Source organism: Salmo salar, chromosome ssa06 (genome assembly GCF_905237065.1).
Source record: "Salmo salar chromosome ssa06, Ssal_v3.1, whole genome shotgun sequence".
Lineage (NCBI taxonomy): Eukaryota > Metazoa > Chordata > Actinopteri > Salmoniformes > Salmonidae > Salmo > Salmo salar.
Window position 1 is genome coordinate 70,979,070 of NC_059447.1, and position 25,687 is coordinate 71,004,756.

The 25,687-nt window shown below is 46.1% G+C and overlaps 1 protein-coding gene across 3 annotated transcripts in view; it reads left to right on the forward strand.

Moving 5' to 3' along the window:
* The first annotated feature begins 1,690 nt into the window (after positions 1 to 1,690).
* Positions 1,691 to 25,687, forward strand: part of LOC106607995 (metabotropic glutamate receptor 1) — a 44,207-nt gene continuing 20,210 nt past the window's right edge. The window contains exons 1-3 of one of the 3 annotated variants that reach the window (XM_014205579.2): positions 1,691 to 2,106; positions 3,138 to 4,005; positions 7,195 to 7,447. In XM_014205579.2, coding sequence (XP_014061054.1) covers positions 3,279 to 4,005; positions 7,195 to 7,447 — 980 coding nt within the window. In that variant the 5' untranslated portion in view covers positions 1,691 to 2,106; positions 3,138 to 3,278. The remainder of the gene's footprint in view (positions 2,107 to 3,137; positions 4,006 to 7,194; positions 7,448 to 25,687) is intronic. The other 2 variants (XM_014205581.2, XM_014205583.2) reach the window with 2 other exon arrangements.

Consider the following 25,687-nt stretch of genomic DNA (forward strand, 5'->3'; position numbering starts at 1 on the left):
ACTTATAATGTTATTCTAGTGCGTTTTCACACGGTTCTGTCTGGCCTATGGTCACGTTTGTCATTGTGCTCAGGTAACATCTGCTATAGCCTTCAGTATCTTAAATTCCATTCAGTGGTGAAAAAGTACCCAATTGTCATTCTTGAGTAGAAGTAAAGATAACTTAAGAGAAAGGGACTCAAGTAAAAGTGAATGTCACCCAGTAAAATACTACTTGAGTAGAAGTTTAAAGGTATTTGGTTTAAAATATACTTAAGTATTGAAGGTATAAGAATAAATAATTTCAAATTCCTTATGTTTAGCAAACCAGACGGCACCATTTTTTAAAACATTTTTACGGATACCCAGGGGCACACTCCAACACTCAGAAATAATTTACACATGAAGCATTTGTGTTTAGTGAGTCCGCCAGATCAGAGGCAGTAGAGATCAGGGATGTTATCTTGATAAGTGTGTGAATTGGACCATTTTCCTGTCCTGCTAAGCATTACAAACGTAAAGAGTACATTTGGGTGTCAGGGAAAATGTATGGAGTAAAAAGTACATTATTTTCTTTAGGAATGTAGTGGGGTAAAAGTAAAAGTAGTAAAACATATAAATAGTGAAGTATAGATACCCCCCAAAAACGACAAGTAGTACTTTACAGTATTTTTACTTAAGTACTTTACATCACTGATCCCATTGACTGTTCTGTAGGCTATCAAATAGGGTATTGACTATGTGGTATACCGCTACGACCAGAAGTGACTTTTTCATAGCAGATTAGGAAAATTAACGTAGTAAGTTAGGATAATTAGGTTAAGGTTATGAAAAGGGTACGGGTTAGCTAAAATGCTCTCCTAACCTGCTACGAAAAGTAACTTCCGGTCGTTGCTGGTCACAACCACCAAAGAGGTAGGCAGGCTACAACAGTAGGCTAACGCCGTGTGTCAACCATTCCTAATACGTGTTCTCGCTCTCTCTTTCTCTCTCTCTCAGACACACACATAATTATGCGCGGTGTCCATATTCACACTCCACGGGGTGCGTGTCAGTGAGACATGTCCTAGTATGCGCTCCGGTTGTTTACTGATTAAACGCCTTCTGCTACTGGCTCCCCGCGTGCCCACGGAACACGCCCCTCTCTAGCTTTGTGGAGTCCTTGTTAGTTCTAATTATTTTTCCAAACGCTGTTTGATATTATGTACAGTTCTTCCTCTGCTGTCGCCCAAACCCTTTTGGGCACAGAAATAAGCCAACTCTAAACCAAGCACCCCTCCAAAATGGGCAGAACTTTCGCCTTTGCAAAATACCAGTTGACTTTTACCAATTAACTAAATCGACCTCTTCTGCTTTACCAGTTAAGGTCTTCAACTTCAAATATAGGTGGGAAGCCCAGATTTTTCGATCCTTGAGGTTCTTCCTTAAAAGGTTACTACTTGGATTTAAGTCAGACTGCAACCAGCAGCCATTTCTGGCATCCATCCAGTGCCCTCCGCTTTTAAAGGTCAGATAGTGTGGATCAAAATGTACAATGTATAGCCTATAGGTGGATTAGCTAGGGTGGACCACGATGATGGTCTCTCAACCCTTAATAGAAAAATGAACATTTGACTGATTATTCCTCCATTACCTGGTCAACCATTTACAAAAAAAATGGGGGTATTCTCACACTGAATGTGTTTTTGCTGTGAGACGGGTCCCGTCGTGGCATGGGGTAATGGCAGGGTTACAATTCTGTAGACAAACACCATTTATCTTACCTGTCTAAGCGGCTCGCGCACCGTTCAACTCTCCAATGCGGCACCACTGCTTGAGGCTGATTAACCCTCGTGTGAAGAATGATACGATTGTCTATTGTCTAAGAATAAGTGACCTGTAGTGGGGTTTTAAACGTTCAGCGTTTTGCCATATTAAGGGTGCAGCTTTTATGACCCGGTTTATGAAATGTGGTGAGAAACTGTCAGAGCGAGAGAAGAAGAAGAGGAGGGGTGGGGGGCTCTCGTGCTCTCACTGGAGGAGCGTGAAAAAAACGTCCGTTTGAGCGTTACAAACTCAACTATCAAAGCCAAGGACCGCGCTGCACAGAAGACGGAGCAAGGCACGCGATATGTCTCGCGGATTCAGGTACGTCCCAAGTTTTTCTACCAAATGAATTTCTGAAAGAAGAGATGTACAGGTTAGGTCATGTGTCGGTTTTGATAGGCTCGTGACAAGGACAGCTAAAGTGTAAGGAGAATGTATCTTCTTCTCTCCGGTTCGATAATGCAATATCATTGAATGTTTGGAATCAGGCCACAGGTTTGTGAGCAATGAATTCGGGCAGATGAGGGTATAAAATATTGCATGCTGCGCGTTGGATCGTACAGAGCATGATATATGGCTTATATACCTAGAGACAGCGTGGAAATCTGATGTATGTTCAAATAGAATTTCACACCACTCAGTGCAACGATGTTCCATGTCATCAGACTGGGTATCAAGGATTTGTTCAGTAGTGTCTGATGAAGGGAATATAAATGAACATTGATTGGTTTAGGAACTCAATGAGATACTTTCTAAACCGTGGAAATACCAGCACATAGCTTCACTAGGCAGTAGCCTACATCAGCAGCACCTGTACGAAGCCGTTTCCTCAATTATCTTATGAGTTCGTTAGTACGCTGTCCATTGTGCTGAAATGGCCTTCTCGCCAACTCGGTTTCTCAATGGACGGAGGGAGCGATGCCATATGCTCTTATGGGGAAATGGGGGGAAACGATGATAAACTGTCTCGAATTTGAAGTATGCTATCATTTATGTTACCTGTCTGCGACAATCGAACGACTAAAAAAAGATTGACTTCAGTGTTATTCTCAATGAACGTGTAAAGATAATTGCCCCCTGTGGGATAAAGTATATTGAATTTAATCGAATTCTTGTTTTATGTTCTGCAGTTCATGTTTGCAAAGGGATACTGCATTAGCCTTATTTCTGTTAGGCATGTTGTGTTTGGGCTATGAACCTAGTCAATTTAATAACAATATGCTGGTGTTTATTGCGATGGCCACCATTATTTTTAAACCCATGTAATTTAAAGACTATATGATAACTGTAAGACGTTGCATATCTGGTGCTGCCTTCACAATCTTGCTTGATCTTTTATGATCTCTCTCCAGGTCTGTTTGGATATGCTCAGGGCGCTGTGTTTCCAAACTATGGTCACTGGGTTAAACGTGGATATACTGAGAGACAGTCAACGTTTCTGCTCAACTGCCCGGAGCGGATAGTATGCCCGTGCAGCTGGCACCGCTCACGCGATGTGGAATATGGCACGAGTAAATATGGGTTTCCTTGCGCTCCTGTGTCTCCCGACGCTGTTCTTCGACGTCCTCGTGCTGTCCCACAAAAGCAACATCTATGAGCGGTCGGCAGTCCCGCGAGCCGCACCCCGCTCCGTGGCCCGGATGGATGGAGATGTGATAATCGGTGCCCTCTTCTCCGTCCACCACCAGCCGTCTGCTGAAAAAGTGGCTGACCGAAAGTGTGGGGATGTTCGGGAGCAGTACGGCATCCAGCGGGTAGAGGCCATGTTCCACGCCCTGGACAGAATCAATGCCGACCCTTTCCTGCTCCCCAACATCAGCCTGGGCTGTGAGATCCGGGACTCCTGCTGGCACTCCTCCGTGGCCCTGGAGCAGAGCATTGAGTTCATCCGGGATTCCCTCATCTCCATCCGGGATGACAAGGACGGCTCCAAGTGGTGCATAGATGGCACGCCGTCCAACCAACCCCCGCCCTCCAAGAAGCCTATTGCGGGGGTGATTGGGCCAGGTTCCAGCTCCGTTGCCATCCAGGTACAGAACCTCCTACAGCTCTTCAACATTCCCCAGATTGCTTACTCAGCGACCAGTATCGACCTGAGCGACAAGACGCTGTTTAAGTACTTCCTGCGGGTCGTGCCCTCTGACACGCTCCAGGCCCGGGCCATGCTGGACATAGTCAAACGCTACAACTGGACCTACGTGTCTGCGGTGCACACGGAGGGTGAGTCACTCAACCCACTCAACACAGGGGTTCTGAAAGCTGTGTGTGGGGTAGGATAGGATTAGGCCCAGTAGGCATATTAGGACTGGCTCGGCTTTGGAGAGGGTTTTTACATGCTGTCAAGTTGATTTTGTCTCATATGTGTTTGGGTTTGAGATAAGAAATCAATGCTTTGTACACAGTTAAGTACTTGCTAGCAACTATGTGTGTCCTCCTCCCTGTCCTCCTCCCTATGGGTGTGCTCCTATGTGCAATATTGCGTTGGAGGGAAACTTGCTGTGTAATGGAATTCCCTCTCTCCAGACAGAACTATACATCTGGTGCTGTATAAGTATTCACACACCACAGGCAAAGTCGGTTCTTTTGCCATTCATCACACCCACACCCCAGCAACACATCTAATCTCTCAAGCCACAATTCAGTCAAATTGTTGTCAATGTTATCAGAATGGAAATGCATTTTGGTGTTTATTTGTATCTATTTATATTAAAAGGAAATTAGACGGGATGCTAGATGTTCTGTCTCCCAGGATGTTACATTTGATGCTAATTCTATTCCATTAGAAAATAACAGGCATGCTCTATCGTCTTCATTATTTCTAAGCATGTCTTAATGAATGAATCAGCCTATCCATATTCAACAGGGGCACTACTGGACTGTTTCCCCTCTGCTCTGTGCGGTGTAGCCTACATTCAGGCTGGGGTTACAGGTGGCAGACCCACATCATTAAATAGTCATTTAAAGTATCTCTGGGTGGAATCATAGAAATAGAATCCTGCTGGTCCATCCATACCAGTAATTCTAATTCTCTGTATGTAACTAATACATCCAAAAGTTCCCCCGTTATGTGTATTGATAGAAATCAACTCCCACCTGTGTTATTGCTATTCAGATGTAGCGGAATTACTGTGTTGAGTGTGTTTCCATGATATCTAACCCCTGTTTGGGAGGGATGTGTAGTCTAAGCACAGCTTGCAAAGGGGTTCTGGCAATGCCCCTCAATACCTGAAATACCAGCACATCAGTACAGCAGCCCACATAGCTTCTCAGCAGCACCTGTGTGAAGGTGTTATCGTCTGTGTGTGAGTGCGCTGTCCAGGGTGCTGAACTTGTTAATTTACCAGTAGAGTACTCCACAATGCAAACACACACCATGTAACTCAATCATATAAAACTCTTTCACCAGTTTACCACCATTGTAAGTGGAAGAGGGTCGAATGAGATGTGGAGATAGCTAAACTGTAGTTACTACAAGTAAATCTCTGCCATTAGCAATTAGCCAAGACTCCTCAGCGTAAACCTCAATGAAATGTACCTAATGATGAGAGTAGGTAATGATTGACAGGCGGAGTGTATGGCCACTAAGGAATTCTGGGAGTTGTTAGAGGGATATGTGATAGACAGGCCCTAAAGGGAGGGGCGAACTTTGGATCAGCTTGTAAAGGTGGAACCTAGAAACCAGTTAGTCTGGAAAACCAGACCCTAGGCAGCACAGTGACTAAGGTCTGGTTTCAATGATGAACTCTTTTGCATAGAGGAACTACGTCACTGCCTCAATGCTACACTTTATCCACTTGAATAAAATACAAAATAGTCGCTAGCAAGATGGAGATCACAGAGGTTATTTTTAATGAGTGCTTTTCACAAGTGGCTAGTATGCATCAACTATCTTAACCAAAACCACTGTAAAGGTTTTGCCTGAAAACGTCGCATTTGAATCAGGACGGTCTGGCATATCTGCATTGTGATTTGTAGAGAGATTCCTCAGAAGGTTTTTATTCCCCTTATGGGCGTAGCATTGAGGCAGTGACGTAGTTCCTCTATGCCAAAAGAGTCCATCATTGAAACCAGACCTGGTTCTGGTTTTTCGAGACTAGAAACCTGTAGGGGAGTCACAAAGTTCACAGGTCCCGGTCAGGTTGAGGGGCAGGCAGGGCCAGAAGAGAGTGGAGGTGAAGTGCCATGAGGCTCAGCTAGGGGGTGCCAGGTATCTGACTGTCACCAGACCTGGTAGGTAGCAGTCCACTGGGACCAAAGATAAGAGTGTTGGCATAATAAGGGTGTTGTATGTGAAGGAAAACAGTGGAGGATAACAGTATGTGTAGTAGCCACAGTCAGAGTACAGGGCCACTGTTTTGATCTCCTACAAGGACGATTCTGCCCAATGTGATGGCCACAACATTGGATTCATTGGATCTAACTAAACACACCTCTTCAGTTTGAACTATAGGCCTACTTGCCTATTAGACGTTTAGAATATTAAGTGTATTGGGTAAATGGTGTTTCTGCACTTTGGGAATGCTTTTGGATTGGTTAAAAGTGTGGTATCTGCGGTGAGATGAAAATTGAGTGAATGTGTTAACTGATATGAAAAATTGGACTAAAATACAACACTGAAATCCTTACATTGAAATGCTATGAATCTAAGGGGTTTATAATTGATCAACCATTATGTGAATTCACCTGTTCAGATAGAACTGCTATACTGGCAAACTAACAATTGGCGCCTAGTCTATAATATCATGCCAGAGTAATGCATTAGTGTGCTGCCAATTGAGCCCTTTCTCATTTTTCAGAATAAGACAGGTGTGTATGAGGACAATGATTGTGTAAACAAAGGCACTGCATTAACATTGCAGACACATCTTTGATTGAAGCCAGCACTTTGAATATACATAATCCTCTATGCACTCTATGCAGCATCCTCTATGCACTACTCGGACTATGTCCCAAATGGCACCCTTCCTCTACAGTGCACTTCTTTTGGCCAGAGCTTCATCAGGTCTGGTCAAAAGCAGTACACTACATAGGGAATATGATGCCATTTCAGACACAGTCTATGTATGTAAAATAAGACAGCATTGCAAAGCTTGTACAACTGATTAGGATGTCATCATGGGAAAATGTAGCGCAGTCCTCTCCATCCCATTCAGCATCCCTGATTGCAATCAGTAGCCACTAGACTATCTGCCTATATCAGAAGATGGATCAGGACAGCAGCACAGTCACAATACACTCATGGCCTGACGACTCAAAGTCATCAGACTTCCACAGTTGTTAGTATGGCTGAATCCAGTCACTATCAGCCTGGAGGGACTTAAGCATTTTCTGTTCCAAAATGGTGACTCCTCGTTGGCCATTTTGTGTCTGCAGTGGTGACTTACCCCTCTGTTTCTCTCTGAACCCTAGGAAACTATGGGGAGAGTGGCATGGAGGCCTTCAAGGAGCTGGCCACCCAGGAGGGTCTGTGCATCGCCCACTCTGACAAGATCTACAGCAACGCTGGGGAGAAGCACTTTGACCGCCTGCTTAAGAAGCTCCGTGAACGTCTGCCCAAGGCCCGCGTGGTGGTGTGTTTCTGTGAGGGAATGACCGTACGCGGCCTCCTAATGGCCATGAGACGTCTGGGTGTGGCTGGAGGAGAATTTCTCCTCATTGGCAGGTAAGGCACAAGCCTTTAAGGCATTGATTTCTGGGTAGTTTTTGGCAAAGGGTGGTTTTGTGCCACCTGCTTCCTGACACGCATGTCACCAAGGCAACCAAATCAAATCAAGTTTATTTGTCATGTGCGCCGGATACCTTACAGTGAAATGCTTACTTACAGGGTCTAACCAACAGTGCAAAAAAGGTATTAGGTGAACAATAGGTAAGTAAAGAAATTAAAACAACAGAAAAATGACAGTGAAAAATAACAGTAGCAAGGCTATATACAGTAGCAAGGCTACATACAGGCACCGGTTAGTCGGGCTGATTGAGGTAGAATGTACATGTAGATATGGTTAAAGTGACTATGCATATATGATAAACAGAGAGTAGCAGTAGCGTAAAAAGGGGGTTGGAGGTTGGCGGTACACAATGCAGATAGCCCAGTTAGCCAATGTGCGGGGGCACTGGTTGGTCGGGCCAATTAAAGTAGTATGTACATGAATGTATAGTTAAAGTGACTATGCATATGATAAACAGAGAGTAGCAGCAGCGTAAAAGAGGGGTTCGGGGGGGGGGGGGGGGGGGGCACAATGCAAATAGCCTGGGTAGCCATTTCATTACCTGTTCAGGAGTCTTATGGCTTGGGGGTAAAAACTGTTGAGAAGCCTTTTTGTCCAAGACTTGGCACTCTGGTACCGCTTGCCATGCGGTAGTAGAGAGAACAGTCTATGACTGGGGTGGCTGGGGTTTGACAATTCTTAGGGCTTTCCTCTGACACCGTCTGGTATAGAGGTCCTGGATGGCAGGCAGCTTAGCCCCAGTGATGTACTGAGCCGTACGCACTACCCTCTGTATTGCCTTGCGGTTGTAGGCCGAGCAATTGCCGTACCAGGCAGTGATGCAACCAGACAGGATGCTCTCGATGTTGCAGCTGTAGAACCTTTTGAGGATCTCAGGACCCATGCCAAATCTTTTTAGTTTCCTGAGGGGGAATAGGCTTTGTCGTGCCCCCTTCACGACTGTCTTGGTGTGTTTGGACCATTCTAGTTTGTTGGTGATGTGGACACCAAGGAACTTGAAGCTCTCAACCTGCTCCACTACAGCCCCGTCGATGAGAATGGGGGCGTACTCAGTCCTCCTTTTCCTGTAGTCCACACTCATCTCCTTAGTCTTGGTTACATTGAGGGATAGGTTGTTATTCTGGCACCACCCGGCCAGGTCTCTGACCTTCTCCCTAAAGGCTGTATCATCGTTGTCAGTGATCAGGCCTACCATTGTTGTGTCATCTGCAAACTTGGTGTTGGAGTTGTGCCTGGCCATGCAGTTGTGGGTGAACAGGGAGTACAGAATGGGCCTGAGCATACACCCCTGAGGGGCTCCAGTGTTGAGGATCAGCATGGCAGATATGTTGCTACCTACCCTCATCACCTGGGGGCGGCCCGTCAGGAAGTCCAGGATCCAGTTGCAGAGAGAGGTGTTTAGCCCCAGGATCCTTAGCTTAGTGATGAGCTTTAAGGGTACTATGGTGTTGAACGCTGAGCTGTAGTCAATGAATAGCATTCTCACGTAGATGTTCCTTTTGTCCAGATGGGAAAGGGCAGTGTGGAGTGCAATAGAGATTGCATCATCTGTGGATCTGTTTGGGCGGTATGCAAATTGGAGTGGAATTAAACCAAGTGGAACTAAAGCAGATACCACTAGTGCCAGTGAGAAATGTTTACCAGTAATTAATAATTTATGTCTGTTAAAGACACAAAACTGGAGAGGAAGCGCTGTCTCCTCATATGTTGTTTCAATGTGTAGCTTTTGGAGACCTTAAGAATTGGCAAGGACATTGTAATCACCTATATCCACTACATAAAACATTCCACAGACTATGAGGAACTACCAGTATCCCATTCTAGGTACAAACTTTAGCTATATGCATACCGGTATGCAAGAAAGATTTGTTGAAAGTGATCTTTACAAATACATCCACAAAGCCTTCAAAGGTGTTACACGGAGTGGAACCCAAGAGCAGACTCAGATGAGGAGACTGGGATGAAGTAACCAAGGTATTTATTGACACAGAGGGAGATGGAGTGCAGGTCAGTGGAAGCTCGGGTGGGTTGCTGGAAACCAGGTGCGGAGGCTGAGGCTGGAGTGAGGGGTTGAGACAGGGTAAGCAGGTCCGGAGGGGTGTCCAATGGAGTAGTAGAGTGGGGAATCCAGGACAGAGTAGGAGGATGACGAGACGTGGGACAGGAGACAGGGACCAGAGTCAGAGCGGGCAGAACTGTAGTGGAGAGGAAAACAGCATCAGGCAAGGAAAACAGGCACAACAGGATCTGAATAGTAACAAACGGCTGGAAACGGAGACTGACTGAGCAGAGATTACGATCTGGCAGCATGGAAGTGGCAGGGCTGAGTATTTGTATAAGTCTTGATTATGGAACAGGTTGTAGCTGGTGGGTATCTGCTCTGACTCCAGCACACCTGTCCCCGCCCACACAGAGCGAGAGGGAAAGAGTACTGGGGGAGTGGCGGCAGGTCAAGGAGACCCAGGATGAGCAATAGGGCGTTGCAGGAGCAGATGTGACAGTACCCACCCCTCTCGGCACCACCCAGATAAGCCCGATCAGGCTTATCTGGGTGTGAGGTATAGAAATCCCGTAAGAGGGAGGGGTCCAGAATGTGACGGCGGGGCACCCAGCAGCGCTCCTCAGGCCCGTATTCCTCCCAGTCCACCAGGTACTGCCAGCCACGACGGCGCACGTCCAGAAGCCGCCGGACGGTATAGGCAGGATGGTCATTGATGAGCCGAGGGTGTGGAGGAGCTGCTGCAGGAGGAGACAGGGGACTGGCACAGACAGGTTTAATCAGGGATACATGGAAGTTAGGTTGGATCCTGAGAGAGGGTTGGATCCTGAGAGAGGCTGGGAGTTTCAGGTGCACCGCAGATGGGTTAATGACACGGTCAATTTCAAAGGGACCAATGAATCGGGGTGAAATTCTTTGATGCTACCTTCAATGGCTGGTCCTTCGATGAGAGCCATACCTTTTGACCTGGGGTGTAGTCTGGAGCTGAGACCCAGCAACGGTTGACTTGGGATTGGGTCCTGTCTGAGACACGAAGGGCAGCCCAGGCCTTCCTCAAGGTACGGTGACAACAGCACAGATGGTCCTGGACAGAGGGAACCACAACCTCATGGGCAGGGAACAAGGGGCGTTGGTAACCCAGAGCACAATAGAAGGGTGACATACCTGACGAGGCGTTGGTGAGGGTGTTGTGGGCATATTCAACCCAGGGTAGCTGAGCGCACCAGGAGGAAGGGTTAGCAGAAGTCACGCAGCGTACAGCAGTCTCCATCTTTTGGTTGGCCCGTTCGGTCTGGCCGTTGGTCTGGGGGTGATATCCAGAAGAAAGACTGACATTGATACCAACTGCTGAACAGAAGGATCTCCATACCTGGGATGTAAACTGGGATCCTCTGTCAGAAACAATGTCAGTGGGGATGCCATGCAGACGAAACACATGGGCTACTAACAGGTCCATAGTCTCTCTGGAGGACAGGAGTTTGGAGAGGGGAAGAAGTGAGCCATTTTTTTTAAACCTGCCAATAAAGGTGAGGATGACAGAGTTACCATTAGCTGGGGGAAGGCCAGTGACGAAGTCCAGAGCTGTGTGTGACCAGGGGTGACTGGGTATGGGAAGAGAGCGTGCAGACCAGAAGTGGGTTTAGTGGAGGTTTTGTTCCTGGCGCAAACCGATCAGGCTGAGACAAACTCCCGGACATCTCTCTCCATGGTGGGCCACCAAAAGCGCTGACGCAGGAAGGTGAGGGTCCGGTTCATACCAGGGTGACGTGGGTAGAATGGCCCCACTGAAGAACATCAGAGCGAACACAATCTGGAACAAACGGAGCATTACTAGGACCGCTACCTGGGTCAGGCTGGTTCTGCTGAGCCTGGCGGTTACGGGACTCAATCTCCCAGGTGACAGCGGAAACGATGCAGGTGGATGGCACAATGGCTTCTGGCTCGGTACCCGTGTTGTCGGTGGTGAACTGGCAAGAGAGGCCATCAGGCTTGGTATTCTTCAAACCGGGGTGATAAGTGAGTGTGAACTTGATTCTACCAAAGAACAAGGCCCACCTGGCTTGATGGGAGTTCAGACATTTGGTGGTCTGGATGTAGGACAAGTTTTTATGGTCAGTCCACACGATGAAGGGGGTTACAGAGCCCTCTAGCCAGTGACGCAATTCCTCTAGAGCCAGCTCAACTGCCAGGAGTTCCCGGTTTCCGATGTCATAATTCCTCTCTGCAGGTGAGAGCTTACGGGAAAATAATGCACATGGGTGGACCTTCTGTTCAGAGGGGGAATATTGAGACTAAACAGCACCTACCCCAGTGTCAGAGGCGTCCACCTCCACGATGAATTGGAGTTCTGGGTCAGGCTGAGTAAGGACCGGAGCGGAGCGGAGGTGATGCTTGAGTTCCAGGAATGCTGCCTCTGCCTCAGGAGTCCAGTGGAACGGAGTGGAGGTGGTGGTGAGAGTTGTGAGAGGTGCTGAAAGATGGCTGTAGTTGCGGATGAAACATCGGTAAAAATTAGCAAACCCCAGGAAACGCTGTAGCTGCTTCAGGTTGGAGGGCGTACGTAACTGTCCCTGTGCAATAATATAACCCAGGAAAGACACTGTGGCAGCATGGAACTCACATTTTTCAGCTTTAACAAAAAGCTTATTTTCCAACAGCCATTGAAGAACGTGTTGCTGGTGAGCCTCAGGGTCCTTGGGAACAAAATCAGGATGTCATCTATATAGACAAAATCAAAGCATCCAATCACATCCCTCAGCACGTCCTTGACTAGGTTCTGGAAAACAGCAGGGGCGTTAATAAGACCAAAAGGCATTACCAAATACTCAAAGTTACCAAGTGGGGTGTTGAACGCAATCTTCCACTCGTCCCCCTTTTTTATGCGGACAAGGTGGTAGGCATTCCAGAGGTCGAGTTTGGTAAACACCATGGCACCTTGGAGGGGGGGGGGGAAGAAGAGCTGATGAGTGGCAAGGGGTACTTGTTCTTAACAGTGATATTATTCTGCCCACGGAAGTCTATGCACGGCCTCAGTGACCCATCCTTCTTCACAAAGAAAAACCCAGCACCCACTGGGGAGGAAGATGGCTTGATAAGTCCTGCAGCCAGAGAATCCTGGATGTACCCCTCCATAGCCTTTTGCTCGGGGCGAGAGAGGTTAAACAACCGGCTACTGGGGAGAGGAGCTCCAGGCTGGAGGTCAATGGCGCAGTCGTACAGCCGATGAGGCGGTAGCGACAGGGCGTGATGTGTGCTGAACACAGGAGCTAGATCGTGATACTCGGGAGGAACTGATGACAGGTCCAGAGGTTCTGGAATGAACTTGGGCACAGACAAGGCAGGGGGAAGGACAAAATGTAAACAATTCGAGTGACAAAATGAACTCTTCAAAATGAAGTGGTTACCTTTCCGGTGGTCCAGTCAATATGTGGGTTGTGTAGCTTTAACCATGGATGGCCAAGAACCAGGGGACAGTAAGGACAGTCGATTATGTGGAAACTGATCTTTTCCTGGTGATTTCCAGAGAGATGCAGGATGACAGGGACGGTTCCCTCACAGACACAGGGCGAGGAGCTGTCCATTGAGAGTGTTGGCATCGAGGGGTGAATTGAGTGGGACAGTGTCCAGGCCCAACTGGGCAACAACACTTCGGTCCAGGAAGCTTGGTCATGTTGCTCGAGCAGGGCGCCTTGGTCGACGAGGGTTTGCTGGAGAGTAGCAGAGTCTGCTGGGTTCATCTCGTTGGCCAGATCATACTGTTACGCGGAGTGGAACAGGGGAACCCAAGAGCAGACTCAGACGAGGAGACTGGGATAAAGTAACCAAGGTATTTATTGAAACAGGGGGAGATGGAGTGCAGGTCAGGAGAAGCTCGGGCAGGTTGCTGGAAACCAGGTGCGGAGGCTGAGGCTGGAGCAAGAGGGGTTGAGACAGGGTAAGCAGAGGAATCCAAGGGAGTAGTAGAGTGTGGAATCCAGGACAGAGTAGCAGGATGACGAGACGTGGGACTGGAGACAGGGACCAGAGTCAAAGCGGGCAGAACTGTAGCGGAGAGGAAAGCAGCGTCAGGCAAGGAAAACATGCACAACAGGATAACAGGATCTGAATAGTAACAAACGGCTAGAAACGTAGATTGACTGAGCAGAGATTACGATCTGTCAGCGTGGAAGTGGCAGGGCTGAGTATTTGTAGAAGTCTTGATTATGGAACAGGTTGCAGCTGGTGGGGATCTGCTCTGACTCCAGCACACCTGTCTCCGCCCACACAATCACACACACAGAGAGAGGTAGAGGGAGAGAGTACTGGGGGAGTGGTGGCAGGTCAAGGAGACACAGGATGAGCAGTAGAGGGCGTTGCAGGAGCAGATGTGACAAAAGGGCTTTCTGCTGCTCTTTTGAAGTCAAAACAACCCTTCCCCCTCTCTCTCCCTCCCACTTTCTCGTCCCTCCCCCACCCTCTCTCTCTTCTGATGGGCCCATCCTGGTGGCAGAGGGCACAGCCATCGTTGTCTGAGAGGCTCTCTGTGTGTCAACGCTGGGTGACTCCAGCTGTAATCTCTCCCATTAGAAGAAGAGGAAGGGGAGAAATGGAGAGATACATTCACAGTGTGACAACCATCCAGTACACCCTAAAGACTAGGGTTGCAAAGGGAGGGTATATTACTTAAACTTTAGTTTAACAGTAAAGTACCCGAATTTTGGTAACTTTCAAGTTTTTGGGGGGAATTTTACAAGATGATATCTTGTGGTCTTTTTGGTTACTTCAGATGATCACAGGTGTCTGTCCCTTTGTGTGGCCTTATTACATGTAAAATAGATAAATATAATAAAATAAGATGATTTAAAAAAAGAAATAGCCATGAATAAATTTATTAAAAGTTATTCAAGTTTAAATTACCAAAGTTACCATAGATTGCCATAGATTACATGTTAATTACCAACATTTCAGAAGATTCCGGTAACGTTGGTATATTATCGGTAGCTTTGCAACCCTAATCAAGACCTTCAAGGACAAGGACAATCCTCTGTTGTCATCAAAAGTGATGTCTCAAACCTGACCTCCACTGTCTCCTTTCATGTTGCATGACATCCTCTCTATTTATTGGGGATTTTTGGGGTGTGGAGGTTGGTTGTAGGACATTGGTTCTTCTAGCTGTCAGGCTTATGTCTGAGGAGGAGGACATTGATGAGACAGGCAGAGTGATAGGGGGGCAGTAGACTCTAAGCCAGGGTAAGTACCGTTCTTAGTGGATTTGACGAGCGCTTCTCAAAACATTGCCCAAACGCTGCTCCATCATCAGGGCCATCTTCTTGGAGAGCCCTTCTGTTGCTCCTCTTTTCTCTCACGGCTCTAGAGATGGAGGCTGTTATGTCTAAACAGCAGTGATGAAGGGAAATCAGTTGCCTTCGTCAGGTTCTCTTTGTGTTGTTTGTGTCATATCCTATTCTATGGGAATTCAGTGGTTTTTGGAGGGGAAACAGAGGCACTCTCTCTTTTCCATATTAATTATCCATCCTAATGAAGCTCCAGTGTTTCCCACTCTCTCTCCGCTCTCCTTCCCTATTCCTTCCTCTCTCTCTCTCTCTCTCTCTCTCTCTCTCTCCATATGAGAGTGGATCTTTTTTTAACTGGTGTGGAGGTCTCTATGGGAGAGAGAATGAAACCGGTGGCTGAGCTTCACATGCTTCTGGGTCAGAGAGAGCGAGGAGTGAGAGAGGAAGAGAGAGAGTGAAAGAAAGAAAGAAAGAGAGGAGTGAGAGAGAAAGAAAGAGGAGTGAGAGAGAGAGAGAGGAGTGAGAGAGAAAAAAGTGAGAGAGAGAGAGAGAGAGTGCGCGAGAGGAGAGAGAGGAGATTGAGAGAGAGAGAGGAGTAAGAGAGAGAGAGGGGAGAGAGAGAGGAGTGAGAGGAGTGAGAGAGCGAGAGGAGTGAGAACGAGAGGCGAGAGAGAAAGAGGATTGAGAGGAGTGAGAGAGAGAGGAGTGTGAGAGAGAGGGTAGACAGAGAGGAGTGAGAGGAGTGAGAGAGAGACAGGAGAGAGAGATGAGTACAAGAGAGAGGAGAGTTAGAGAAAGAGGAGTGAGAAGAGTGAGAGATAAATAAAGTGAAAGAGAGAGGAGAGAGAGAGAGGAGTGAGTGAGAGAGAGGAGAGAGAGATGGGTGAGAGCGAAGAGACGAAGGAAAGAGGAGTAAGAGAGAGAAAGAAAGTGAGAGAGAGAGAGAGAGAGAGGGTGAGAAAGAGAGAGAGTGAGAAAGAGAGAGAAAGAAAGTGTGAGAGATAGAGAAATATAGTGAGAGAGAGTAGTGAGAGAGAGAGATGGAGTGAGAGAGAGGAGTGAGAGAGAGAAGGGAGACAGAGAGGAGTGAGAGGAGTGAGAGAGAGAGGTGTGAGAGAGAGGAGTGAGATAGAGAGATGGGAGCGAGAGATGAGTAAGGGAAAGAGAGGAGACTGAGAAAGAGGAGTGAGAGGAGTGAGAGAGAGATAAATAAAGTGAAAGAGAGAGTGGGGAGAAAGAGAGGAGTGAGAGAGAGGAAAGAGAGAGATGAGTGAGAGCAAAGAGAGAAAGAAAGAGGAGTGAGAGAGAGAAAGTGAGAGAGAGAGTGAGAAAAAGAGAGAAAGTGTGTGAGAGAGAGAAATAAAGTGAGAGAGAGGAGTGTGAGAGAGGGAGAGAGGAGTGAGCACAGTGAGTGAGCACAGCCTTGCCATTGAGAAGGGTAGACACAGAAAAACCTGGCTCCCTGTAGAGGAAAGGCTGTGCAACCACTGCACAACAGCAGAACCTGAGACGAAGCTGCATTTCCTGACAAAATGTGAAAAATATAAAACAATTAGAGTGTCATTTCCCCAAATTTGAAACCCTTATTAAAGGTTTCAAAGACCTCTCTGATGAAAGTAGGCTACCCGTCCTGTTGGGGGAGGACGCAGAGAGCTGTGGGTTGGCAACACACTACATTGCTGCCTGCCATATGTTGAGGGACAGTGTCTGACAGACCAATCAACCTGCACATGTCCTCTACTTTATGCTCATTGTTATTGTTCAATGTATGGTTATTTTGACCCTTGATTATTGTTGTTACTGTTGTCCTGTTGACAATATGGATTCTTATTATTTTAGTATTGTAAATATCCAAAGTAAGCTTTGGCAATATGTACATTGTTCCGTCATGCCAATAAAGAAAATTGAATTGAATTGAATTGAGAGAGGAGTGAGAGAGAGAGGAGTGAGAGAGAGAGGAGTGAGAGAGAGAAATAAATAAAGTGAAAAAGAGAGAGCGAGAGAGAGAAAGGAGTGCGAGAGAGAGGAGAGAAAGGAGTGAGAGAGAGAGGAGTGAGAGGCGTGAAAGAGAGAAATATAGTGAAAGAGAGAGTGAGAGAGTAGAGAGAGAGAAAGAGGAGTGAGAGAGAGATAAATAAAGTGAAAGAGAGAGACAGGAGTGAGAGAGAGGGGAGAGAGAGAGAAGTGAGAGAGAGGAGTGAGAGAGACCGGAGAGAGAAATGAGTAAGAGAGAGAGGAGAGAAAGAGGAGTGAGAGGAGTGAGAGAGAGATAAATAAAGTTAAAGAGAGAGTGAGAGAGAGGAGTGAGAGAGGAGTGAGAGAGGAGAGAGATAGATAGAGAATGGAGTGAGAGAGAGGAGTGTGAGAGAGAGGGGAGAGATAGAGAGAAAGGAGGGAAAGAGAGGAGTGAGAGAGAGAGCTAGGAGTGAGAGCGAGAGAGGAGTGAGAGAGAGAGGAGGGAGAGAGAGAGGAATGAGTTAGAGAGTAGTGAGAGAGATAGAGGAGTGAGAGAGGGAGCGAGGGAGAGAGAGAGTGAGAGAGTGAGAGAGAGGAGAGACAGAGAGAGGCGTGTGAAAGAGATGGAGAATGGAGTGAGAGAGATAGGAGTGAGTGAGAGAGAGAGAGATAGATAAAGAAAGACTGATGGAGCATCACATACGCCAAACCTTGTGTGTGTGTGTGTGTGTGTGTGTGTGTGTAAAGCTTGGCTACAGTGTCATGGTCACAGGCTTGGAGGTTGGCTGACAGATATTAGCTCATCAAAACACAGCCTGCTATTCCATGCTAATTTGTGCCCTAGCCTGCCAGCCGAGTGAGAAGCTGATGTGTATGTGTGTGTGAGAGAGAGAGAGAGAGAGAGAGAGAGAGAGAGAGAGAGAGAGAGAGAGAGAGAGAGAGAGAGAGAGAGAGAGAGAGAGAGAGAGAGAGAGAGAGAGAGAGAGAGAGAGAGAGAGAGAGAGAGAGAGAGAGAGAGAGAGAGAGAGAGAGAGAGAGAGAGAGAGAGAGAGAGAGAGAGATTGAATTTAGAGCGTAGGGTTTTAGAGGGAGTGTGAAAGACGGGCAGAGATACAGAGAGAGACAGAGATGAAACAAGGTTAGGAGGGCTCATAGTTGAAATAGGGAGTGTGATAGAGGGAGAGTGACTTGAGTGAGACATAGAGAGGACAAGAAATGGAGAGAGAGAGAGACAGAGAGTGTGAGGGGGTAGAGGATCTCTCTCTATGGCTGACAGTAATACAGAAAATCACAGAGTGATAGAGAGAAAGGGCCTGAGAGAAAGAAGGAGAATCAGACAGAGAGAGATACAGACAGGCAGATGAGCAGGTTTAGAGTCTGAAAACTCTTGTTTTACATCTCTGCTGTTGAACACTCGCCTGCTCTTCAGATGAGGGCCAGGTGCACTCTCATACGGGAACACTTTATTCCTGCAGCCCTAGGCCTGCCCCACAACCCTACCTCCGCAACTCACTCTCCTCTGCTCTTCTATTCTATTCTCAGTCATATGGCTCGTCCTTTGTCTCCGTCTCTCTGTGATGTTGCAGAGGGTAGCTAGCGGGGGAAGGAATCAGACTGTTGCAGATTGATCGTCTCCATGGTTTCGCTACAGAGCGTTGTATCTTTTGCTCTGGCCATTTATGTCAATCTTTTGGGTCCTGTCGCAATCTGTGCATGACAGGTCTGTCTGTAGAGATCTCTGGGGATTAAACAAATGCCTTGGTCTGTACTTTGAATCAAAGTGTTTTTCATGACTTCAGCCAGTTTCATATCAGCATAGATAGATGAATGTATTCAGAAAGAGAATGTGATTTGTAAGCAATTGTATTATGTGTCAAGGCACAGCTAAGCAAAAGTGGAAGGTAGTTAGATTGGGTGGGGTGTTGCATGCCATGTCACTATGGTGAATGGCTCTCATTGCCTGGGAGCTCTTTGTTACATACTTAATATCCCCTTCTATCTCTCTCTTCTGACTGTCATACACTTATGCAGCACTAGGTCACAATAAATTAGCAATTCTTCATTGATGACAACCGACAGCCCAGAAAATGAGTCTTCCCCCTTTCTTTTTGGCTGAACATTAAAACGTTACTCAGGATCATCTTAGGTAACTCAAGTATTTACTTTCTTAAAAAATGTTTAGTGGAGCAGCGTTTACATGCAGCACTTTTGCTGAAAATGTTCCACCCATGGATTTCCAATTAAAAGTCAATAATCCAAGCAGGTATTTTGAATGCCTGGTTCCCTACCTTAGATTGTCTGGGTTGTCATTGTGCCTAGCAATAGCATGGACAAGTGATTCCTTCAAATAAAATAAACCAAAACAACTCTCTCTATCTTACAAAACACAATCCTCAAAAACGCTTACAGGGGTTAGTGAGTTTGAGCCGATATTGAAGCGAGGAGGACATTTGTGAGTTGCAGGCCATTGCAGCATTCAGGATGCTTGCAGGTTTCCATTGAGCTTAAACAAGAATGAATGCTCCTCCTTTGCTGAATGGATGAAAGCATATTACTTGCAGCATTATTTATTAAATTACATTTTGTTCCCTGGCCGTCAGTAGATAGAAAAATAAATGAATTTGATGCTGCCTGCTGTGTGGTTGGGTTTGTCTAAATAGATGTATGGTTCAGTATTAGTTCTATCGTTCTTATCACAGCCATGGGTCCCAGGTTCAGACCAGACCTTCGGGGTTTAGGGTTCTGATTAGTGACTTGGCGTTAGATTTATCTGATGTCTGATGGCGTGATTTCTTGGGTGGTGTTGGAGGCATGTGAGAGGAACTGTATATTCGAACCCAGGATGTGGTTGGGTGTGAATACTGAACAGGTGTCGCATCACAAGGGCGCACTAACACCTCATGTCAGGACAGGGGGACGGCCCGTAGAGGGAATCATAGATCTGGGGAGAAGGAACTATTATCACACGTTGAGCTCTGGCCCTGGAGGGAGCTACAGACACTGGTCTACTCTACACAGCCTCCCAGCACAGCGGACTGAGCTGTGGAGAGAAGCACATCTGTGACTCTAGAACCCTTGCGAGCTGTCTCCTCTCACTCATAGTATATCTCTTTCTTGTATGGAATAATGTGCCCGACCTTCTTACTGATTTTACTTCATTATCCATGGCCTAAAGTACAGTTCTGTTAACTCAGCGGGGAATCTGTCTGTTTGATCATGATTGACACACAAAGTAGCGATTAGTGGGGTGAAGAAACACTGCTAAGACACTATTTCCCTCAACAGTGTTGGCTGTTAGTCGCATCATATCTACCTTTAGTCATCACCACCAGCACCTGTTCCATCCATTACCCAACCTCCCCTATTAGAATGACTGTGTGGGGAGCAGAGTCAGTCCCGCCCACCTGCTCGCAATTAGTACCATTCATCTCCTATATCTCCCCATCTAATGCTGCCTGCCTCAATGCTGTTATTACTACATACATTTGCATAAGCTGCTTTTCCACTTGTTGTACTCACTCATTTTAGCCCCAGTCTTTTGTACATTTAGATTTTTGTCTGTTTCCTATTTTGTATGGCAACCATAAATGCCTCACTCTCTTCAATACTATTTTGCAAAATGGAGATAGGCAGGCAGAGAGACAGACAGGAAGACAGGCACATTTGCAGCCCAGGGACTTTTGTGTCTGAGAGATGGAGGTGAATCAGTATTTTCTGTCTCTCTCTTCTCTCTCTGTCTCTCCCCTCTCTCTTTTTTTCTCTCTCTCTCTCTCTCTCTGAGGCAGTGCCTTTTCCATTTCCTTAACGACTGGGCTCTGGTTTTTCTCCCAGCTTAAATAAATGAAACATTTAAGGAGCCAGAGAGAGGGAGAGAGAGAGAAGTACGACGACATATTTAGCTGTGTCCTGCTTTTCACAGGCTTTTATCTCTCCTCTTCCCTATCTCCATCTCTGAGGAATGAAAGAACAGGAAGTAATTCCTGCATATTCATTATTGTACAGCCAGAACAGAATGGAGTGAGCAGATTCATTATCTCCCTAAATTAATGGGCTACTTCCTCACTAGATTAGGACTTGGCTCTGCAATCACTGATAATGGTTCAGATTGAATAAGGACCAAGGTAGTCAGGTAATATAGGGCTACATTATGAATATTTGATAGGGAGACTTCTCACCTTCTTGGTAGATTTACTCCTGTACTGGCATCCCTCATCCCCAGTGTTGCTTGGGAAGGCCTAGGGCAGCCTAGGACAGCCTGGGCTACCAGCATGGGGTGCATTATAGTGAAGTAGGTCAGTATAGTGGGACAGAGGAGGCCTGTGATTCCTGCCTTACAGCTTATATTTATACCCTTTTCTCAGAGAAGGCTATGAAGTGAAGGGTGCTGTTTTTCCTACAATTTCCTACAATTCTACACATTTTGCCATGACTTATGCCATGTTAATATGATATCTGAGTGAGAATGACTAACAAAATCAATGTGGGCCCCCTGGAGGTTAAGGCCCCTGGGCACGTGCCCTGTGTGCCCGGTCGGTAATTCGGCCATGATTACTACAAGTTTAGACAGCTGGCTAGACTAACTAGACTAATTTACCAGTCCAACATTTTTTAAAGGTAGACTCAGCAGGCCTCCCGAGTGGCGCAGCGGTCTAAGTCACTTCATTGCAATGCTTGAGGCATCACTACATATCCGTGTTCGATCCCGGGCTGTGTCGCAGCCGGCCACGACCAGGAGACCCATGAGGTGGCGAACAATTGGCCCAGCATCGTCCGGGTTAGGGGAGGGTTTGGCTGGCCGGGATGTCCTTGTCCCATCACGCTCTAGCGACGCATCTGGCGGGCCGGGCGCATGCACGCTGACACGGTCGCCAGTTCTATGGTGTTTCCTCCGAAAACATTGGTGCGTCTGGCTTCCGGGTTATGCAAGCAGTGTGTCAAGAAGCAGCGCGGCTTGGCAGGGTCGTGTTTCACAGGATGCATGGCTCTCGACCTTCGCCTCTCCCAAGTCCGTACGATGGGACAAGACTGTAACTACCAATTGGATATCACGAAATTGGGGAGATGACGTTGCCAAACGACGTTGCCATGAGCAGCACCACAGATAATGAGTGAGATGCAAGACTTTACTCTCACACAGTCACACCCAGTATCTGCACATGTGTACAGGTTCACTTCACAGTGTGGAAGCCACGGGACCAAAACAGCAGAGAAGTTGAGCCTCACTCTATTTGAAGAAATTACCAAGGTCGGGACCTAGTTGTCCTCATATGTAGCTACGGCCCTGGATAGAGGGAGAGGGAGGGAGAGGGGAGAGGGAGAGACAGACAGACAGATAAATAAATAAATACATCTCTACTTCTCTCCTCCCTGTGCCATCCTCTCTGGGTTTAGAATCTGGGTTTAGAATCTGGGTTTAGATGTAGTTTATTAGGGCATGTTGTGGGGGCGTTGGCTAGTTGAGTGATATTAGATTCAGTTTATTAGGGCATGTTGTGGAGGCATTGGCTAGTCGAGTTATATTAGATTCAGTTTATTAGGGCATGTTGTGGAGGCATTGGCTAGTCGAGTTATATTCGATTCAGTTTATTAGGGCATGTTCTGGGGCATTGGCTAGTCGAGTGATACTAGATTCAGTTTATTAGGGAGGCGTTGGCTAGTCGAGTGATACTAGATTCAGTTTATTAGGGCATGTTCTGGGGCGTTGGCTAGTTGAGTGATATTAGATTCAGTTTATTAGGGCATGTTGTGGAGGCGTTGGCTAGTCGAGTGATACTAGATTCAGTTTATTAGGGCATGTTCTGGGGCGTTGGCTAGTCGAGTGATACTAGATTCAGTTTATTAGGGCATGTTCTGGGGCGTTGGCTAGTCGAGTGATACTAGATTCAGTTTATTAGGGCATGTTCTGGGGCGTTGGCTAGTCGAGTGATACTAGATTCAGTTTATTAGGGCATGTTGTGGAGGCGTTGGCTAGTCGAGTGATACTAGATTCAGTTTATTAGGGCATGTTGTGGAGGCGTTGGCTAGTCGAGTGATACTAGATTCAGTTTATTAGGGCATGTTGTGGAGGCGTTGGCTAGTCGAGTGATACTAGATTCAGTTTATTAGGGCATGTTCTGGGGCGTTGGCTAGTTGAGTGATATTAGATTCAGTTTATTAGGGCATGTTCTGGGGCGTTGGCTAGTCGAGTGATACTAGATTCAGTTTATTAGGGCATGTTCTGGGGCGTTGGCTAGTCGAGTGATACTCGATTCAGTTTATTAGGGCATGTTGTGGAGGCGTTGGCTAGTCGAGTGATACTAGATTCAGTTTATTAGGGCATGTTCTGGGGCGTTGGCTAGTGGAGTGATATTAGATTCAGTTTATTAGGGCATGTTCTGGGGCGTTGGCTAGTCGAGTGATACTAGATTCAGTTTATTAGGGCATGTTCTGGGGCGTTGGCTAGTCGAGTGATACTAGATTCAGTTTATTAGGGCATGTTCTGGGGCGTTGGCTAGTCGAGTGATACTAGATTCAGTTTATTAGGGCATGTTGTGGGGCGTTGGCTTGTCGGGTGATACTGCAGAGATATGTACACTACAGCATATCTCTTTCCTGTTATAACTGGGATATGTGATTTTATAGAGAAAGTACATTTTGCTCCCTGACGTTAGCATGTTGCTAACGTTACAATCACCATGGAGATTTGGTTTTGTTTGATGAGAGGCTAGGAGGCTTGGCTGATTGGCTCTGAGTCTAGACCTGTCAGTCAGTCAAACAGTAGCCTATAAGGAAAATAGCTCAATATCTGAAAGTCCACAGTTTTAATTCTAGCATATATCACATAAAATGTTACAGAGAAGGCAACGATAGGTTTTCTGGGTGATTATACTCAATAGTAGTTCCACAAAGTCTTTAACAATTGACTTATGCATCTAAATTGTATCTCTTTATGTTTCACTGAACAAGAGGTTTTACAAGATGAATTTGAATATTCCTAACGTATCACAGACTTTAATTGAAAGCAGAAAAACATTGTCAAGGATGCCTTGTTTTTTTTCTAGTATGAAGGACTGGTGAAGGACATTGAAATGATCAGAAGAGCATTCCTGGGTTGGCATCTGGATGTCATTGTGACAGAACACGCTGAGGTTGAAACAATGTCCCTGTTATGATGGCCCCCTTGCTTATTTTCTGTTTTTATAGTTTGCACACATATACAATTAAGCAATTACACACAGTTACACACACACATACACTCTAACTGTAAAATGTTCTCTCCTTATGTGGGAAATGTGTAGAGTTGCAGAAAATGTGCTTTAAAATAGCTAAATGTTGTCTCTTTGGCCAAGAACACAGACTCTTACGTTTTTGGTGGGAGCCGCGCCATTGGCCATGCCCACTGTCTGATTGTGTCAAATGGGTCAAAACAAGGGAACGCATAATGAATCTCTTACTTTTGAACTTTTTTGGAAACTCTTGTACAATCCATTCTTTCCTTCCCTCAGGAGACGGTGCATGTGATTAAGATTCTACCCCGCCAATTAATTCATGGCTTCATAAATATACAAATGCGTTAGCTATCCAACTGGAACTAGATCATCTGAAATAGTCAGGGGATTCGTTCGTTTGTTCTCTCTCCTGGCACTCGGCTGAAAGCTCTGTTGTGTTTTAGACATGAATTATCTAACTGTTGGTTCAGCAGCTCCTCCACAGCAATGTCTCACAACACTGAGGATCAGTCAATCATCTAGCCAGTGTTCACACACACACACACTGATCTCTAATTGACCACTTGATGCATGAGTTAATTTGGACTTGAATATATTTCTGTAAGAATAAAAGGAAGGGTGCTGCCTCCAGTGATTCAACTAGCCTAGCTGTGATGTGGTGGGACTAATAGTAGTAGCAGTGGTAGGTGTTGAACAGTCTTAGTCTAACTGTGGTTAGGTCTGTGTTTTCATGATGAGAAACAGTGCATTCAGTATTCAGACCCATTGACTTTTTCCACATTTTGTTACGTTACAGCCTTATTCTAAAATTGATTAAATGATTGCTTTTCGTCATCAATCTACACACAATACCCCATAATGACAAAGTGAAAACAGGTTTTTAGAAAAAACAGAAATACCTTACATAAACAAGTGTTCAGGCCCTTTTTTAATGAGACTTGAAATTGAGCTCAGGTGCATCCTATTTCCATTGATCAACCTTGAGATGTTTCTACAACTTGATTGGAGTCCAGCTGTGGTAAAGGTGGACTCCAAAAATGACTTGTAGATAAAAAAAACATGAGCTGGTGCACACCCAGAATAAGGAGGAGGAAGGCACAGTGATGCCGAAACGTTGGTAAATACCCATTAAATTGCTGGGAGATTATACATGGAGTGTGCGACTTTCTTTATTTTGATAGTTTATAGGAAAAATGACTTGTGTCATGCACAAAGTAGATGTTCTAACCGACTTGCCAAAACAATAGTTTGTTCACAAGAAATTTGCGGAGTGGTTGAAAAACGACTTTTAATGACTCCAACCTGAGTGTATGTAAACTTCCGACTTCAACTGTATTTTAGTTTTTAATCCATTTTAGAATAAGGCTGTAATGTAACAAATGTGAAGTAAGTCAAGGGGTCTGAATACTTTTTGAATACACTGTATTTAAAGGTATGTACAGCAGGGTACAGCGACAGCATGAAGACAGAGAGTGTCATTTTTGTCTTTATTACAAACTCCAATGTGAAGGTAGCAATGCATGTCTACCTTGGCAACAGCTCATGAATTATTTATGGGGGCGTTAAATAAATGCTCCACACACAGTCTATTTCCCAAACGCACACAAGTACACACACACACAGTCTATTTCCCAAACGCACACAAGTACACACACACACAGTCTATTTCCCAAACGCACACAAGTACACACACACACACAGTCTATTTCCCAAACGCACACAAGTACACACACACACACA